The following is a 19,405-nucleotide window of genomic DNA, read 5'->3' on the forward strand; positions in this document are numbered from 1 at the left end:
GCATTTTTTAATTGATAAAACCATGATTATCTAACATGGGCCCAGGCACCACCATAAATAAATGAAATGGGCTGGGGATAAGAAAAACAAGGCAGCAACATATTCTGCACTGAATGACCCTGCGTTTGGGGGGAACAGGAGCAGGAGAGACTCTGCGAAGTGGGGAGTCCAGGATCATCCAGGAATGACAGAAGCCCTATGTAATCAGAGCTTCTGATTTCCTCAGAGGAACCAGAGAGCTTCGTTGTGTATACATGAAAACTCCTGGTTATTTAAATGTTAGCAACTGTTCCACCAATTTAAAAGTCAAGGAGACCATCCCTGAAAGGGCAAACAAAACATGTCTCTAGGCCAAATTTGGGCCCAAGACACTCATTTGTGACAGGTGATTTACACACACATCCTACTGTTCCTGTGTGCAGCGGAATATACAGGGCTGAGACCCTCTACCAGTTCTTAGGGTCCCTCCCAAACACTTCCCTATCACTGCTGATGTGGCTGTGTCCTCAGAGTGCTAAGATTTTTCAGAGAGTTCTTCATGTACCTTCATGTGTGGACACTATAAACAATTCTTCTCATGAAAAGTTAACTAGGCCTTGAACCAATCCAACAGGGTCACCATCTGGGACTCCTCAGAAACAGTGAACTGTCAGCACTGTAAACATTTTAGACTTCATGGAAGACACTGACTTTTTCTAAACTAATCATCCTTGCCAGTCAAGATTTGCGGTATGGGTTCAAGAACAAGGCATTCATTTAACAACAAGAACAAGAACACTGAGGATGAAGACCGGGAGGCCATTATAAAGAAAGGCCTAAAAGCAAACTGTGACTTCCCTAATAAGGGGACGACCCAAGTCAGCTCCCTGGCAGGGGGAGCACCAGTACGATTAATCAGTCTGTTTTCAGTTTTCTCACGACAGCAATATTAACAGTTTGCTTTCTTCTGTTTATATGGCGTTGACAGGTCTTCAGCATGTTGGGCCTACTTGCTGGAGATTAATGGCTACTCCTGTACAGAGGTAAAAACCAGGCAGGGAGAGAATGCCTTTTACAACTGGGTAAGAACTGACTTCTCTTGCTCTCTTTCGTTCCCCTATTGCACACCAACTCCTCCCTCCTTTAATTCCTATCAAGATTATATAAGATTAGTTGTATCCAGTAGGTTCTTATGTTTATATGCCACTTTAAATGTTGTGCCTCCAAGTGAAACAAAGGGAACTTTACACATTACTTCTAGATAAGTTTATCATCTCTAATCAAAGGTGCAGGGCTGGCTAATTTTGTTTTTAAAACGTCAGATTCCTTATAAAGGTAAAAGGTAGGTAAGCGATGGCCTCTGGTGACAGGAATTTAGTTATTAGGTGGGTGATGGTTATTTAGAGCACACTCAAAAAAGGCAGAGCTGACATTAAGGCCCTGCTGCGACGAGTACCAGCAGCCCAGAACATCTTAGACCCGCTTCACGAAATGGTCCTACTTCAAAATAGAGAACGGCTCCCCATAACAGCCTCCTCCCTCCCCCACCCCCCACCAGAAGCTAGAACTACTTTTTGCTGCTGGTATGCTTTTCCCTGTGCCAAGGTGGGAAGACATGGTAACAATGTTTGGGGTTTATTTTTTTAATATATTTAAAAAAAATTTTTTTTAATGTTTATTTATTATTGAGAGACAGAGCATGAGCATGGGAGGGGCAGAGAGAGGAGGAGACACAGAATCTGAAGCAGGCCCCAGGCTCCGAGCTGTCAGCACAGAGCATGGCGCGGAACTCGAACTCACAAACCGTGAGATCATGACCCGAGCCGAAGTCGGACGCTTAACCAACTGAGCCACCCAGGTGCCCCTTAATATATTTTTTAATGTTCATTTTTGAGAGAGACAGAATGAAAGTGGGGAGGGGCAGAGAGAGAGGGAGTCACAGAATCTGAAGCAGGCTCCAGGCTTGGAGCTGTCAGCACAGAGCCTGATGTAGGGCTCAAACCCACAAATGCAAGATCATGACCTGCGCCGAAGTCAGAGGCTTAGCCAACTGAGCCACCCAGGTGCCCCTCCATTATCTTCACAGCATATAAGCATACAGAAACAAAGAACAAATTTTTAAAAAGAAAAATCAATGTGCCTCCTCTAGAGTTCCGTAGGAATCTCATTCTTTGGTCTTAGGGAACCTCCTGCTCCACTCATCTTTGTGCAACAACTGCATGAGTAAGTGTGCATCACATACCCAGGAACTTCAGGCCCCATACCCAGGGTCAGTGCTCCAAACCACTTCCTCTGGCTCACTCCTCTCCTGACATAGGAGCAGGAGGGGCCGAGTCCAGTAGACAGAGCATCAGGGGTGGCTTTTAAGTGGAAACTTTAAACAAAGATGTCTAAAGCCAGAGACAAGAACACTCTAGGATAATAAAACAGTATGAATAATAGTATTTATTGAGTGCTTACTATGTATATGCACTATTATAAGGAGTACCATTGGAAAAAACCAATTCCCACAACAGAATGCATTAAAGAGTTAAATCATCCCAGGATATGTGAGAGTAGAACAATATACTGGATGAGAGTTGTACAGATCTTGAACTCCATACTTGTATTTAATAATTTGCCTGATGCGAAGGTTCAATGGGAGAGAGACACTGCAATTGTCCTGAGACTCCAAACCAGGGTGGTACATTGGAAGTGAAACGGAGAAGAAAGATTTGAGACTGATCTCCAAAACAAAACCAACTAAATTTTTCTTTACTTCTTTGTTTTTTAGTTTGTTTGCTCATTCATTCAACAACTATTTTTGAGGGTTTCAGATGGGTCAGACACTGTGCTAATGGACACCTAAGGAAGAAATAAAACCAGAAGATTGACTCCTTCCTCAAAACTGGGCTACCAGCCGTCGTTCAGTGGTTTAGAGTGACAGCATAGTAGACACCTGTCTATCCCTCCCTCCTTCCATCTATCTGTTCAGTACTTGCTGAATGCCTGTCTGGTGCCAGGAACTGCACTACATAAGGGTCATGGGCAAGTGAGGAAAGAAAAATGAAGGGAAAGGAAGAAAGGCTGCTGTCTTCATTCTCACAGCCCTGGGAATGCCTTCTTTCTAGAACTTCTATTCCTTTCCTGGTGGTCTGGCCATAAGGGGTAGGCATGGCAGTAAACCACCAGACTGCGGGAACAGCAAAGGTAGTCTTAGTCATCCAAATGAAGACAGAATCTGTTTAATTTCTAAACGTATGCCCTGATGTGGCATATTTATCCAAAGCAAAACACTGTCCCAGAAAGGTACCTCACATGATTCCCATGTGTAGATTTTAATGTTGTCTAAAAATACAGGCAAAGAAAAACTAGCTCTGAACTAAGCCGAGAGTGAAAATGATAGAACAAACATACTTTGAACATTACAAATCTTGTATCTAGTTTAGTTGGACCTATAATCCTATTGCCTTTCAGGGAAAGCCCCGATCTTTTAAAATTAAGATCTGCCTAGACTTTACAAGAATAAAACCTGACCTTTTTCTAGTGCTTTTTGAAAAACTAGGTAATAGAATGACTACCACTGAGAAGTGTTTTGCTTTATGGCAGCTGCCTTTTCATTATTATTTTATGAGGGCTTGTCTAGATATTATGATATTATGTACTCCTCACTATCTACATTTAGTTCTTTTTAAGACGTCTTCTTCAGATGCCTGGGGGTTATGTCCATTTCCTTGGATCTAACTAGATCTCAAATAACAAACCGTATCACTTTAATGCTTTCCAAAGGTTCTTTTGCATGTAGGCTCCCCTCCAGAAACCATGACTAAGGTATGCTTTTGGTCATTTCCATTAAAACATTAAAAGGTATTTTCAGGGACCTACGAACACCATCAACAATTATTTCAAGTGTCAGCTAGTTCGTATGTGCCAAGGGTGAGACTTGAAATGCTAATAAAATCTAACTGTAAAAGAAGGAATTTGATGAGAGCAGGCACATTTTAACTTCAGTTTTATTCTCAGGATCTGAACCTGGCATGGACTTGTGTGCTCTGTGAACTCGGAGATAACTGCCCTATGGAAAACCAGCCTGCACAAACGGTGACATGAAAAGGCAGAATCCTGGGCCGATGCATCTTAATCCCAGGCTCTACCCCCGGCATCACCTACCAAGCCTGTTTCTGGATGGAAAGTAAGATGTGAATAACCACTTATTTCCACTGAAAAACGTCTTTATGGAATAGTTCAAACATGCTCATTTCACAAATAAAACCAGGAAAAGTGAAAAGTGCTACATAAGTGATCAATGAAGACACTCCTGTGATCGTCCCCTCGAGTTCGTCTACGGGTAGGAGAAGTCTTCACTGTTGTGGCAACTAGTTCCATGGCTGGAATGCCTTCAGTTACGCTGAGCTATTACTTTCATTTTTCTTGGCTCAACTTAGAGGACTTTGGAGGAAAAACGTCAAAGATGAGCCGGGAGCGAGAGTCACAGAAGACGGTGCCCACTGGAAAGGCCAGGGAGGTCCTCTAACCACCCTCCCAGGGCGGGGAGAGGAAAGCAAACCGGAGCCGCCTGCCATCTGTGACCTACCTGCGGCGCAGATCCTCGGCCACGGCGGCCCGGCAGCTGAACAAATAGGCTCGCAGCGATTTCAGCCGCTGCCGCAGCCGCACCACGGTGGCCAGCGGCTCGGCGTGGCGGTACAGCATCGGGTTCTCCTGCTGGATGTCGATCAGGGGCTCTTCGTACACGTACTCCAGAAACTCTTTGGCTTGCTTAGATACCTACAAGATAAACTTCCTCAGTCAGTCTGGGGAACCATCCAGTTTTCCACACCTCCTCAAACTAGGAACCAGAGTTGAAAGGCCAAAGTCACATTACTTTCTGAGCGAGCCACAGCAAAAGCCCATAACTTAACTAAATATAAATTGTGGCTTTCTTTCTCTCTTCCAGAAACCTGTAGAAGTAACCGTTGCATTGAAAGGAATCCATTAATTATGTATCTTGATTATGGTGGTGATTACATGAATCTACATGAGATAAAATGACACAGAACTATACAGACTCAAGATACCATGTAGGCTTCCCGATTTATGGATATTGTACCACAGTGATCTAAGATGTAACCAATGGGAGACACTGGATGAAAGGTACATGGGACCTCTCTTTACTATCTATGCAACTTCCTGGGAATCTACAGTCATCTCAAAATTTAAAAAAAAAAAAAAGATTCTAAACAGACTTAATTTTAAAAACTACATACATGTATATTCTATACCACTTTTATAAGTAGCCATCAAAATACAGGTAAATCATGTACATATTACAAAATTCAAAAGGAATAAAAAGGATAGCTTTAAAGGATATTATTTATGCAGGATAATTTGCATAGAAAACAGGCTCAAAAAACACTTTAGTGAGCAGAAAGGAGTTGCTCTTAGAATAACTTTGAGCTTGGGCTGACAGACTAATATATCCTTCCAATTCTATATCCAATTCTGGTGGTAAACACCAAGACTATGCAAGTTGATTTTAAAATTTCCTTGTCATTAGAAAGAGTAGAAATGCAATGCATCTGAGATACAGAGGGAGTAGTTTAAATAATGGATAAGAAGTGGGTAATTCGGGAGAATCTTTACCAATTTGCTGATACTGAGATGTGGACTGGCTAGTGATGTGTAGAGTTGGCTTAGTTTCTACTTGGGGAGGTAAAACCTCTCTAAAAAGCTTCCAGGAAAACTGCTCTGGTGCTGGGAATAAGGATAGAATTCAACATTAGAAAAATGATTTTGCTTACTAAAAAGAAAACTGAAAATCCACTATGCTTTACATTCCAGACTAGAAGTTTATTAATGAAGATAAATAGGGTACAGTCCTCACCCTCAAGGGACTCACTATGTAGTATAAGAGATAAATATTTATTTATTTTTAAAATGTTTTATTTATTTATGAGAGAGAGTCGGGCAAAGAGAGGGCTATCCGCTCTATCAGCACAGAGCCTGACATGGAGCTTGAACTCACCAACTGTGAGATCATGACCTGATCTGAAATCAGACACTTAACCGATTGAGCCACCCAGGAGCCCCGGGGATAAATATTTAAAACAAGAACTACATGTCGCATATAGCCTGTTCTCTACTACAAAAGAAATATGGATGAGGTCCACTGGTAGCTTAAAGGAAGGAGAAATCAATTATCCTGGGGGGAAGGGAGCCGCTGGCAAAGCAGGCCACACTGCCTTAAGGTCTAGAAAGATAAACAGAATTTCACTTGGTGGGCAAGGATGGCACAGAGACTACCACAAGTAGATACAAGCAAGAAAACCCACCAATATGAATAGGTGATATGGCTACTGTATGCGGATTAAAGCACATTTATGACATTTAATATTTTGTAATATAAAATAAAGCTCATATAAAAGTTTCCATTCCATATATATATATATATATATATATATATATATATATATATGTATATATAAAGGCATCAATGGTTTTTTTTCCCCAGTAAGTGTCCCATTTTTTTTCCCCTATTAGCAATTATTTTTGAGGTACCTGTTGTGTGATCCTTTGGGGCCCTGCAGTTACAAACGTGGTGAAGTTTACAGTCTCTGCAAATCAGCTCACAAAGAGGCCCTAGAATTAGCCAAAACCTCTATTTAACCAGACTGGAAACAACAACTGACAAGGATACAGAATGCCTCACTTGAGGCATAGAGACACAGGTACGTGCCAGATCCCATAGCAGGCATTAGTGGAGAGTAAAACAGGCATGGCCCTGTCCTCGTGTAGCTCAAGGTTCGGTGGAGAAAGACAGAATTGGGTCCAAATATTTGATTTATCATGGTTAAATATGTGCCATATTTAAATATCTTAAACGAGGGAAACACGATGGTGTTCTGGGAAATGAAGTACAGTCCACTTGAAACCGTTGCTGAAAAATGATGTATTGTACAATTCAATTAGTCTTTCTGGCTCTATTGAGCAGTGTTTATACTGAGTCAGGGACCTGCTGAATTAGGTTAACAATGCTACATTTTAGTAGGTGAACAGAAGGACAAAGGGCACTGGCCAGTCTCCCAGGCCTGAAAAGGCTTCTCTCTTCAGGTGGTACTTAAGCCTAAAAAGGTTGGGGGTGGGGGGGGGGGGAGGGAGTCTTTTACAGAGACAGTAAAAGCAGTGAGACAAATGGGAGAGCAGCTAGCGACATGAGCGTTCATAAGCTGGAATTACTAAAAACAAAAACAGAGCTAGTTTCGATGATGTCTAAGGCACTGCTTCACAAAGTTATTAACCAGTGTTAAGAATACGGAACAAACTGGGACCACGGCTGCCTGGGTAGGTGAACAAACCCTTGCAAGGCTGAGGGAGGTTTCGGCAGCAAGACTGAGCACATGCTCACTTCTGATAATCAACCACTTACACTGGTAAGGGAATTTTTGAAAGAACTACAAAATTCGGTATAAAATGCTATTTTTGCAAAATAGAGTGCTGTATCCCCACTGATTTCCTAAGTTCTAAACCACCCTGCATATTGGTCTAAGGATTCCACTTTCAAACTCAACTGTAATTAGAATGCTTTTTAAAAAAGAACATGTTAAATATATAGTTACTTAGGGAAGGAAACCATAAAGTTTATGTGAGGAGAAGTTTCTTTGCTATTAATAGAAATATTACATAAATTGTCCGTGAACACCAAATATATCCCCACCTAAGAGCTACTGTCCTATTTCTTGCCAACCAAATTACGAAAACCATGAGAAGCCTGAGCGTTGTTTTGGATGGATATAAAAACTCAGCTCACAGAGGCAGATAGATGGACCCAATACGTTTTTAAAAAATGGTTTTGGTTGGTATTGTCTTTAGTGATCCCACTCCATTCACATTAGAAACAACTTTTATAGGGTTAATAAGTTCATTTTTCAAACCTACTGACTTTTTAATCTTTTACTAAATAATATTTAATGTTTACTAATATTAACATAATTTCTTTCCAGAGCTTTTGAAGCTTACGAACAGACTAATTTAAGCTAGACGAACTCAAGTCAGTGACTGTGATTTTGTTGCAGTTTGTGAACTGGTTCTCCCTTCACAGTGCTGTCGTCTACACGATTCAAGAGCTGAGGAGGAGGACGAAGTCGAGGTAGAATGGGTTCTCCTCCACACCTCACACATCAAAGTGTATTTATAAACATATTGGTTATGTGAGCAGGAAGCATCATTGGTATAAATTTAAAAGCCTTTTGTTAAGCAGGTGGCAGCTACCTATTAATGTTCTCGAATGTTGTTCAGGTTTACGTAATTCTGAGAAAGAGGTTCTGGAATGGTGTCCTGGTATGTTCCCCCACAAAAATAGCCCCGGGTAGTAGAGCGATGGAGCAAAGGGAATGTTTAACGATAGATAGCAATTTGGAGGTGATGTGGTGGAGGTGGGGGTTGTGAGGACTTCAGTTTTTGTTAAGGGAGGAAAATGGATTGATGAGAACACACTTTTAGAGTAACAACTGGTAAACACAACCTAGTCCAGTTTTTCTGTGTTCCAAAGAATACTAGTCCCACAACAATAGTGTTCTGAGGTCCAACAGGAAAAATGCCCCACACTACCTTCTTCACTTGGTGATTCAAAGGGTAGCATGTTAGCCTATGAAAGCTTTCGGATATCATGTCTGCTTAACGTGCTCAGGCCAGCAATCTCCCAAACCTATTTGACTATAGACAAGGCAGCTTTTTAATGTTGTGCAGGCCTTGTGCAGAGGGCGGTGGGAGATGAAATGCAGGCTGGGCCCTGCTTCCCCACCAGAGGAAGGGGCCTCTTTCTCAAATTCCTTCCATCTTGCCACGCTGTGAGCCCCCAGGGCTGCGTTCTCCTGAGGGGCCCTGTTCCAGCTGTAGCGTTGGCCTAGCTGTGGCCCTCCTATAGAACCCTCTTTTTGAGTAACACCTATTAACAAGCACAGAAGTTGTTAATGCTCCATGGAACATATTTTGAGAAATGCTGAATTAATCCATTACCTATCCTTAGTAGGGAAAAAAAAAACTGAATCCAGAGACCTTAAGTGACTTATCTGTAGTCATTTTGTGGCAGAACTTACAGCCAGAGCTCAGATCTCTGGATACTCTGTCCTGTGCTTGGTAGCACTATTTAAATTCACAGTTTTTATTTTTTAATAACTCTACTATAAACTGTCTACTCATCACTCCTTAGAAGAGGTGATCCCTGTCCATATTCTGTCCTTCTCTTTCCCCAAATACAAAGGCAGGGGGGCTACAGAGGGAGACTAACCTATGATGTAATTTGGCGGTATGCTAGCCATTTGATTTTAACCCTAAAGCAAAAAATAAAGTCCAGGAACAACTCATTTATGTAGAAGTCACTTATTTGTGCATTTGTTTATGGTCTTTCTCCCTCCATTGGGATATGAGCATTCACAAGGCAGAGACTGTGTCCCCAGTGCCCAGAACGGTAAGCATGGTGGGTGTTCAATAAATACTTGAAGAAACAAATGAGTGTTCTACAATGCTCTGAACCACACACTCTTATTACTTTACACACACTTAGAACAGCTTGGCTACTTAGACAACATATTGAGTTTACAACATATCTAGAGTTCAGAAAGTAGAAAAGGGGAAAGACAGCTTGAAGCAGCACAGTCACAACAGAAGTGACAGCTGGCATATTGGCTCTGAGGGAAGGAAGGTGCATGCAAGAAGATACAGGTAAAAGTGTAGGACACAACCCTGATTGAGGACAATTCAGAATATGCACCAAACTCAAAAATGTACAACCTACATCTAGGAAGGTGTCCTCAGTCTCACCGGTGAATGCAAGAACTTAGATGCAAAGTGATATATAAAGTTATTCTTTGAATCACTACCTGTAATAGCAAAAGCTTGAAAAACAAAATCATGTCATTGTCATGTAGATTGTCATGTGTAAAAACATGTAAAATTCATGATAGAATACAGAGTGGCTATAAAACAAACAAACAAACAAGCAAGCAAGCCCAGGAAGAGTGATATGATCTAAATGGAAAGCTGTCCCAGAGCAGCATGTACATCATCAAACTGCCACCGTTGTGTAAAAGAGGACAGAAAATACCTCTGGAAAGATACACAAGAAGAGAGTAATTCGGATGCCAGCGGGAAGAACAGTGTAGGTGGGAGTGAGATTATTTATGTATGCATGCCCTTTGTATTTGTGAATCTTGAAATTTGTGGAAGTGTATCATATGTGAAAAAAAGAATAAAAGGCAATTTCTTGGTGGAAAAGTGCCTTCTATACCACATTAAAGCCCACGGATGTTATCACAGGACCCAACAATCCTATTTATAGCCATAATTCTGAGGCATTAAAAAAGCCAAATATCTAATATGTATTTTCTGAAGTAGAATGTATAGAGTTAAATGACAGCTGAAGTTTTAAAAATAAAAGTGACAGTCCTATTACTGAAAACTTGGAGAATGAAATCAGGAAAGGGAAAAAAAATAGATCACTCACACTCTTACCACAGTACAATGACCATTTATTGCTTTGGTATAAGGTTTCCTTCCTGCATTTCCCCCCCATGTTTATTGTAAAAAAACATGGAGAAAGTCTTACTCAAATCAATCCCAACCATAATACTTCTTGGTCCTCTTAAAACGAGCACTGGGGCTAATGGAGAAGGAATCAGGAGATCTTAAGGTTAATTGCAATTTGTTCATAAAATCTCCAAATGACTCTGAAAATGTGGTTTTTCCCATCAGTGAGCTGCTCTCTAGCTCAGCGAGGGCAGTCCAGCTTGCCTTGAATGCCTCTCAAGATGTAGAGATAGGAAATAGTTTATGTAACATGGAAAACCCCTAGCTAAATGGAATGTGAATATTCAGGCTAGGACACAAAAATATTTTTTAAAAGCACAACAGAAGGGAACTATTTGGGAAGAGCCGAGGCCAAGTCTGAGGTCCTTACCACCTCTTTGTCATGCTTGATATTTTTGAATGGGAGGGCAGAGAGCAGGAGGAAAGTTATCTTCAAACAGAATTTCATTAGAAAATGGCTACAGAACTCGAGGATAAGGTTTAGCTGCTGGGTAATCCTGGAGCTCAATTCAATTTGCAGGATGTATACCGGAAAATAGATGAAATCCTGCTTTAAAAATAATTAGGAGTATGATTACTCCAGAGGGCAGACAAGGAAACGTTTAAGATGACAGATTTCATTCTGCCCTGCAAAACCATTTTTTCACTCTTTTAAATGGATATTCAAGCCAGTCACGTACTTCTTATTAAGGAGAGGAGGCAGATCTAGCAGAATGATGTCTGGTCTTGGAAACTGATAGGTCTGAATTGATCCTCACAATTAGAAACATCAAGTTAAGTCCCAGTGTCTGAGCAAAGACAGGCTGGACTAAATGGAATATAGTTACTTAATGCCAGTGGGAGATGATCCAGATAAACTCGACCAGCTCTGTTCTTGCTTTAAAATCTTCCTGGGTCCACTGAGAACCTGGGAAGGAAGGTCTAACAAAGGAGGTTTTCCTCATGTACAACATGGCTGAAATGAGCGTACGTAACACCTTCAATTAGTTACTCATCCTCTCAGAATGAAACCCCGTCACCTGGATGACCAGCAAGGCAAAGACGTCTGCTTTGGGGAAAAGACAAAGTGTCCGAGATGGCTGAATTGATGGTTTCAATGGCTTTTAGAACTCCGTGCAAACGGACCTGGATCTCTTCCACCACTTCACACCTTTGTAAGCCGTGCCTGATTTTCAAATTCTCCTCATTTAGTGCCACTTCTTCTGTTTTAACTCCCCAAAGTGGCAGAGTCTGTTGGCAGGTGCCACTAGCCTAAGCTCTCGGTGACCCCAGGCTGGGCCTGCCTCCCTCACTTGTTCTCTCTACACCTCTCTTAGCTGTCAAAGCCCCACTCTAAGCAGATTAATATAAATAATCTAAACCAAAGTCAACCAGTGTCCTTTCCCTCTAAATACATTTTTATCTAATACACGCATGGCAAATATATTTATAGCCTGCATTCAGAGTGCCAAGTATGAGATGCAGAGGAGAGAATGATAACTGTCTGGGAGAGGGGAAGGAAAGAAGTGGGCGAGAGGAAATGAGGTTTAGGACAGGCTTAGGGTTTGCCACGCCGAGTGAGGGCAAGAGGAAGACCAGAGGTGTGCAATGGCAGGGCAGCACTGAGGAACAGGAGGAGTGAGACCGGATGGAGGATGCTCACGGGGGCGGGGAGGTAGGGCATGAAGAAGGGGCTAGAAGCACAGGGACTAGAGATCACAAAAGGTCTTTGTGTCGGGCTATGAGGTTTGGACTTCCATATACAGTCCTAGTAAAAACTGGCATTATCGAGCACTTGTGTGCCAGACACGGTGCCTGGTGCTTTCTGCGAGTCATTCTTTTATGCAAACAGCGCTGTTGTCAAGTAGGTGCTGTTATCGTCATCATCACCTCCGTTCTAAAGGTGAAGACACGGAGACTAAGAAAGGGTACAAGATTCACCCACAGTGGGATCAGAATTTTCCGAACTGTTGCTGGGGCAAGACTTGCAGGCAGGAGGCCCAGTCAGAAGGCCACCAAACTCCTTCGTGGGAGTGACACCGGAGGTGTGAACTCGTGAGGTGGAAGTGAAGGTGCAGCAGAGAGCGCGATCTCAAGAGTGCGAATCCAGCGTAAAGTTTTGCTAACTGACGTCTCCCAGCGCTGGCAGTGGTGACGGGTGGGGCCGTGGATATTCCGGAGGGATGTGTGGTGAGGGGGATGAAGTCCATTTGGGGTGTACCGAGTTTGGAGGGGCCCAGGAGACAGGCCTCGTTCCTTCCGTCCTTCAGCATACATTTCTGCTTACCTACTACGTGCCAGAAACTATGCAAAGACAGGTTCCCCGTGCCCAGGTGGCTCACAGAGAGGAGCAACATAAATGTGAGGATAAGAAAAGCAGTGACAACAGCTCCCACTCTTCAAGTGCTTATCAAAGTTATTTGCAGAGTGCCTGTCTTGTATTATCCCAATTCACGTGATTTTTGTAGGTAAATATAGAAGTCATACTAAGAATGAATGCTTATTTGGCATGCACTACGTACTAGCACTATTCTGAACACTTCACATGCATGAACCCATTTAACCTGCAGTGACCCTGTGAAGTGTTACGGTCCTCATGTTACAGATGAGAGCACTCAAACACAGGCTAACTTGCCCAGGGGACAGAGCTTCCCAGGGGTATAGAAAGGATATCAGCCAAATGGCCCCTTGCAATTTTCATGTTTGTTTTAGACTTCAAAAATTACTGGTAGGTGAGTTATGGGTTCCTTCCCCACTTACCTCGCTCCCAGGTGATACAGTTACAGTGAAAGCAAGTCTCAGACAGCTACTGGCAAGGAGGTATAAAAACAGCCATAAAGACTGTTTGTACAAAGCACTTTGCTTGGAAGGTTCATTCAAGGCAGATGTGACAATATTCTAACAGAAGGATCAGAAAAAAGCTTCTCGTCAGTCAGATACCAGAATTCTTTATTCTGGCAGGACACAGGACCATGAAAGAATCCTAAGCCTAGGCTACTTCAGTGGATTAGATTCCTCGACTTACCAAGTTCTACTGCCTCATTTATGCATGGTGGGACTGTAGTACGACACAGCTAACAACTGCAGTACGATCCACATATCTTGAAGACTACTAGGCTGGAAACTAGAGCTAAGATGTCATTTGGCAATTAAATCCACAGATCTCCCTTTCAGTAGCAAAAAATGGAGCCGGAGGGGTGCCTGGGGTGCTCAGTCAGTTAAGCATCTGATCTCGGCTCAGGTCAGGATCTCGTGGTTTGTGAGTTCGAGCCCTGCATCGACAGCTGACAGCACAGAGCCCACTTTGGATCCTCTGTCCCCTTCTCTCCACCCCTCCTTCCTCTCTGGCCCTCCCCCCGCCCCGAAAAATAAACATTAAAAAATTTTTTTAAATGGAGCTGAAGATAAAAGTAGGAATCATCAGGGAGTTAAAACATGGAAGAGAAGGAGATATTGCAATAAAGCATAAAGTGGGAAAAGAAAACAAAACACAACGCTAAGGAACTGCAACATTAAAGGTATAGGCTGAGGACAAAGAATCAGAGAAGGTGACTGAGAAAAAAAAGAGTTCAAAGTAGGAGGAAAACCAAGGGTGTATCTTCAAAGTCAAGGCAGAAGAATTCCTGGTCAAATATTATATCCCAGACAAGTCCAGTAGAACAAGAAACTGATGAGGGTCAACTAGATTTGGCAAAACTGATGGAGGAGTTAAGATCGTGAGCAGAGGAGGAAGGAGTAAACCTTCCATAGGAGTGAGGTTTCTTCTGTGGCTGGAAGGAGGGCAAGGAGGATGGGTGTAGATGTGGACGAGTTTATAAAAGGGTTGGTGGGACTGCTGCCTTAATCCTGCTATATCTCTATGAAATAGAAGGTAAAGGCACTTCCCAGAGTGACTGGGGCTGGGTGTTTAACCTCTGCAGGATCATGGGTGCTGAAATAAAATGATCTGATGACAGCTACGGATGTAAATGGCAGAGGACTTCCCTAAGCCACCCACTGGCACCTGCATCCACAGACTCTGCCTTTTCTCTTACTTCCTGCCCCAAGCAAAGACCAACCCTCCTGTTGTCTACCCGATTCCATCTTTCTCACTTAACCACATCTTCTAGCAATTCTCTCTTCAGTAGTTCACACCAGCATAGAAAACATGCTGTTATTTCTTCCATTAAAACAAAAGTCAAACCCAATTGGACCTTACATCTCCTCCAGTTACTCCCCATCTCTCTCCATCCCCTTCCAGCAAACTTCTCAAGAGTTGTCTATTCTTGTCGCTACTTTCTCTCCTGTTCCATATCAAACCCACTCCAATCAGACCTTCACTCCCACCTCTCGATTCAAACTGCTCTCAGCAAGGTCAGTCATTACCACCACATTCCTAAATCCCATGGTCAATTCTCAGTGCTCATCTTATCATATCTCATCATCTATGTATCAGCCTCTGTCACAACTGATCTGGAGACACATTCTTCCTGTGGCTTGTTGGACACACTAGGGTCCTTCTACCTCGTTCTGCATTCCTCAGTCTCCTTTGCTGGTTGCTTCTCTCCTTTCTACACTTTTTTTTTTTTAATGTTTATTTTTGAGAGATAGAGACAGAGCATGAGCAGGGGAGGGGCAGAGAGAAAGAGAGACACAGAATCCGAAGCAGGCTCCAGGCTCCCAGCTGTCAGCACAGAGCCCAACGTGGGGCTCAAACTCAAGAACCACGAGATCATGACCTGAGCCAAAGTCGGATGCCTAACCGACTGAGCCAACCAGGCACCCCACTCTTTTCCACACTCTTAAGGTGGAGTGTCCCAGTGCTCAGGCTTCCTCTCCTCCTCTATTGACTTGCATTTTTATAGTTATTTGTACTTCTGGGATATCCTGCTTGGCTGTTATCAGCTACTTTGCAAAGCTGTTAGCATATACCTGTGATTCTCACTTCCTCCCTTTAAAAAAATAATAAATAGGGGCACCTGGGTGTCTCAGTCGGTTGGGCATCCGACTTCAGCTCAGGTCATGATCTCACAGTCTGTGAGTTTGAGCCCCTTGTCAGGCTCTGTGCTGACAGCTCAGAGCCTGGAGCCTGCTTCAGATTCTGTGTCTCCCTCTCTCTCTGCCCCTCCCCTGCTCATGCTCTGTCTCTCTCTAGGTCTCAAAAATAAGATAAAAACATTAAAAATTTTTTAAAAAAATAAAAAATAAAAAAAAAAAGAAATAAACAGCAGTCCAGGTAAAGGTGTAAGGGTGGCTCAGTTCACTGTTCCTTGATGTGGACCCCTACCCAGAAGTCCTCATAGCTTCTCTCCAGGTTCTAGTTCCAGGGGGATGGATTTCTGGAAGACTGACCTTGACATGAGTAGGAATGTTACTCTAAGAAATATATTGAATTATTTAAAGTCCTTTCCCCAAAAGTCACTCATATATTCAAGAGTGTTGTGATTTTGGAGAGAAGATCTAATAAAAAATGATGAGGCCTGTTTCTCTATCATTTCTTTTTTAGCACCCACAGTTAATTATCAGGGCCCAGAAGTAAAAAATTGCTATATGTCTTTTTAAATGAGGAAATTAATAAAAGTCATATTTAAGACACCTTTAAATGTGAGATGTTTTGAGAAGCGTTGGATAAGATCTCGTAGCTTTCGTGAGACTCCCTAGTCAAGTTTGCTTCAAATTCTTGCATCATTCCCTTTATACTCCACACAACAACATGTGAACACCTCCACTGCTATCATGAAGTAAACCCAGACTCTGTGCTTACCTTATATTTTGAAGTGTCCCAGTTGTGGACTATGCGTGCTGGGATAAGAAAACTGTCATCCACGTGGCAGCTGCTGCAGTAATACCACCCACTGTAGTTGCACACCTTGGCTTTCCCGTTGGAAAGGCCTATGGATCGCTGGCATCCTGTTCAAGGCAGAAGAAAGAGCCCGTGATTACTGCTGTACTTTTAACACCACAGAACAAGGTTATACAACCCTCAAATAAAAGTCTGTAAAGGGGGGAAAAAAAATCCAGAGAATACATGTATAGATGTGTCCAATAGCTTCTACCTCCTCGCCTCCCAAGGGATCGCCATAACCTGCACCTAACTGGTCCTGTTTCTAGTCTCTTCTGTGTTTTCTGTGCACAGCTGTCGGAGATCAGTGTCTCTACAACCCCCCTATCAGCACCTCACTTCCTCCTCATAAACCATTTCCACCACCAGGCATGTTGCTCAGGGCTTCTCATAAAAGGATCTTATTTAGGGGCACCTGAGTGGCTCAGTCGGTTGAGCATCCAACTTTGGCTCAGGTCATGATCTCACGGTCTGTGAGTTTGAGCCCCGCGTTGGGCTCTGTGCTGACCGCTCAGAGCCTGGAGCCTGTTTCGGATTCTGTGTCTCCTTCTCTCTATGCCCCTCCCCCGCTCATGCTCTGTCTCTGTCAAAAATAAAATAAACATTAAAAAATTTTTTCAAAGGATCTTATTTAACATGTACAACATTTTGAGATGGTTTTAGCCAAGTTAAGAATTTGTCTGAGGTTACCTAGCCAGTAAGAGGTGGAGTTTGGATTGGACTCTGAGCTTGTCTAATTTAAAAATGACTCAAAAAATGAATATGTGGCCTTACAAAAGAAACTGGTCCTTCAATTGGCCCCTATTTCACCTTTCCAACTACTGACTCCTACTCTCCAGTGGGAATCAGAGAATTCTCCTCACTATTCCCCAAATAAACAGTGTGCTCCCTCCACCCTTCGTACATTGGCATATATTATTTCTCCTCACACAACACCCTCTTCTCTGATTTCCAATTTGCCAAATCCTGCCATGACTCAACCAGTGGCTGTCTGCAAGTCACCGCTAAGGCCCTTTTCGTGTCCGTGGAAATCCACAATTCTCTGAGCGCTGTCCTGGTCCTCTAAGAAGAACTGGTAATAACCTCAGCTCTGTCACAAAGGAGCCATTCTTTTTCTTCAGGTCGGAGGAACCACCTTCTATTGGTGAGGATAGAAATCCTATCACAAGCCAAAGCACAGAATCCTGGCAGCCCAGAACAGGTGATCATGATTATACTAACAGCAACGTGATCCTGACATTTCTCATCTCCTGCTTCATTTCAGAAATCCTTCCATGTAGCTGCCCACTTCATGGCTGGATCAAGAACCGTACTGATCACAGAAATCTTACATTAAGCCTATTTCATGATAAGAGTATAAAATGGGTTACTCTTCGTCATCGTCACCATGTTATACTACTACCATTACACCTCATTTCCATTAAAGGAGCTCCAAACATTTAACAAACTACTAACCTAAGAAGAAAGTGATTCGCATGTACTCTATGAGTGAAAATATCACAAAAACTCACAGGACTTTCATTTTCATCACAAATCAAACGGCATCAGTAATCAAGCAGTTTCACAGTGCATTCTCCAGGAAGAGAAGTGGTGTTTTTAAGCACAGTCCTTATTGAAAGATGGTAAGTAAATGTATCTGTATTATGCTTCCAAAGCTTCATACCGTTCCTTCCTGGAATGGTTATTTCTTTCCTATTGAGTAGCAGCAAAATCATAACAAGCTCCCGTTTTTCAGATTGGCTGAGCAATGAGATATGTGCGAAAGATAAAGAAGAACCAAACACACACGCTGCTTCTGCTGGACGGAGGCGCCGTCACAATTCCTAGGCTATGAACACTGGAATGCTGTTTGCTGCACTCACTGACCACATTATTGCTCATCTGGCATTGAGCACACGCTTCCTGAAACTACTGTGTCTTTTTATGTGCTTTTCCAACTCCTCAAATCTGTTTCTTATCCTCAGTACTTAACACAGAGCTTTACATGGAGCAGACTATTGGTAAACGTTTATGTAGAAAGGATGATAAACTGAATATTATTTGACACACATACACCCACATATGAAGAGATTTTAATTGCCCATAGCTGTCCTAGAATTGATCCTCCCTAACCTGCTCGCCTGACTCTTAAAGCAGTGTACTTTTGTTAAGAACCCCATAAAAAATATGTTGCCCATTCTAAGAATTACACATTACTCATGTGTTCCTATATGGACCATGGAACAGGAGTCAGTGGAACCTAACACATCCTAGACTCTGGGATATTGCTGTTCCAAAAATTAGTTTATGGTCAAATTGACTTAACTCTGAAATGACCCTGAATAAAATGCAGTCTTTCCTAATGATTTAGAAAGTGATTACGGTCTTGCAGGAATTCAGGGTCATCATTACAGTTTTGACTCTCCCCACAGAACACAGCAAAAATAAATTTGGGTCACTTTAGCTTTTTGGTTCTTTGGACATTAGATATAATTAACATCAGTAAGCATTTGCTGGATATTTATATATGCTTTAGTGAGTACTACTGGGTTTATCAGTCTATAATTTTTAATGACTTTATTATGATTTCTTAGATGCAATATACATAAGCAATATTAAAATACGGTCTAAAAATGTGTATATCAATCAGGCACACAGGTCCAAAGCTTAACATGCTGGAGGTTCAAATATATGAGTTAACTAAACGAGCTAAGCATTCTCCCCACTGTGCACTAGTCTCATCAAAGACAGAAAGGGCTGAGAGAACATGGCTAGGGCTCACTCGGGTTTTAGGTTAGAAAAAGAGCATATAAACTCCTAGTTATTGTGTGTCTTTACCTTCATACCTCATTTGGAACCAGGCTCTCCTACTCTCTGTGCTGAAAGGTCCCCTAATGACTTAGAAGTAGGTTTAAACCTACCTGTACGCTTAGGATATGTACAGGATACCTGTACATTTTGGATACATGGTGTATACACAAGCACAGGTCTGGAGTTAGTAAGCCTGTTCCTGTCTAATACACACCATGAACTCGACCCATCGAACTCTCTAGGCCTGCTTTCCTCACTGCAAAATAAAGGGGC

At 42.4% G+C, this 19,405-nt stretch overlaps 1 protein-coding gene and 1 long non-coding RNA gene across 10 annotated transcripts in view; one reads left to right on the plus strand and one right to left on the minus strand.

The window, feature by feature from the left end:
- The window catches only part of PLEKHM3 (pleckstrin homology domain containing M3), a 200,189-nt gene that overhangs the window by 106,324 nt on the left and 74,460 nt on the right, over positions 1-19,405 (minus strand). For 8 of the 9 annotated variants that reach the window (XR_015255487.1, XR_015255488.1, XM_086719460.1 and 5 more), the window contains 2 exons: positions 16,265-16,410; positions 4,553-4,746 (listed from right to left, as the gene is read on the minus strand). Coding sequence is in view for 7 of the 9 variants with exons in the window: in XM_086719460.1 (XP_086575586.1) it covers positions 4,553-4,746; positions 16,265-16,410 (340 nt within the window). In the remaining 2 variants the exon portion in view is untranslated. Of the gene's footprint in view, positions 1-2,404; positions 4,408-4,552; positions 4,747-16,264; positions 16,411-19,405 lie in introns of those variants that run through there. The other variant, XM_086719467.1, reaches the window with a different exon arrangement.
- LOC147578650 (uncharacterized) lies at positions 51-9,320 on the plus strand. Its single transcript, XR_015255510.1, has 5 exons — positions 51-1,837; positions 3,982-4,150; positions 4,916-5,112; positions 6,499-6,686; positions 7,959-9,320. It is a non-coding gene; the product is annotated as an uncharacterized LOC147578650 (long non-coding RNA).

The sequence above is a fragment of the Puma concolor genome, chromosome C1 (genome assembly GCF_028749965.1).
Source record: "Puma concolor isolate L17-30 chromosome C1, mPumCon1.1.hap2, whole genome shotgun sequence".
Taxonomy (NCBI): Eukaryota; Metazoa; Chordata; class Mammalia; order Carnivora; family Felidae; genus Puma; species Puma concolor.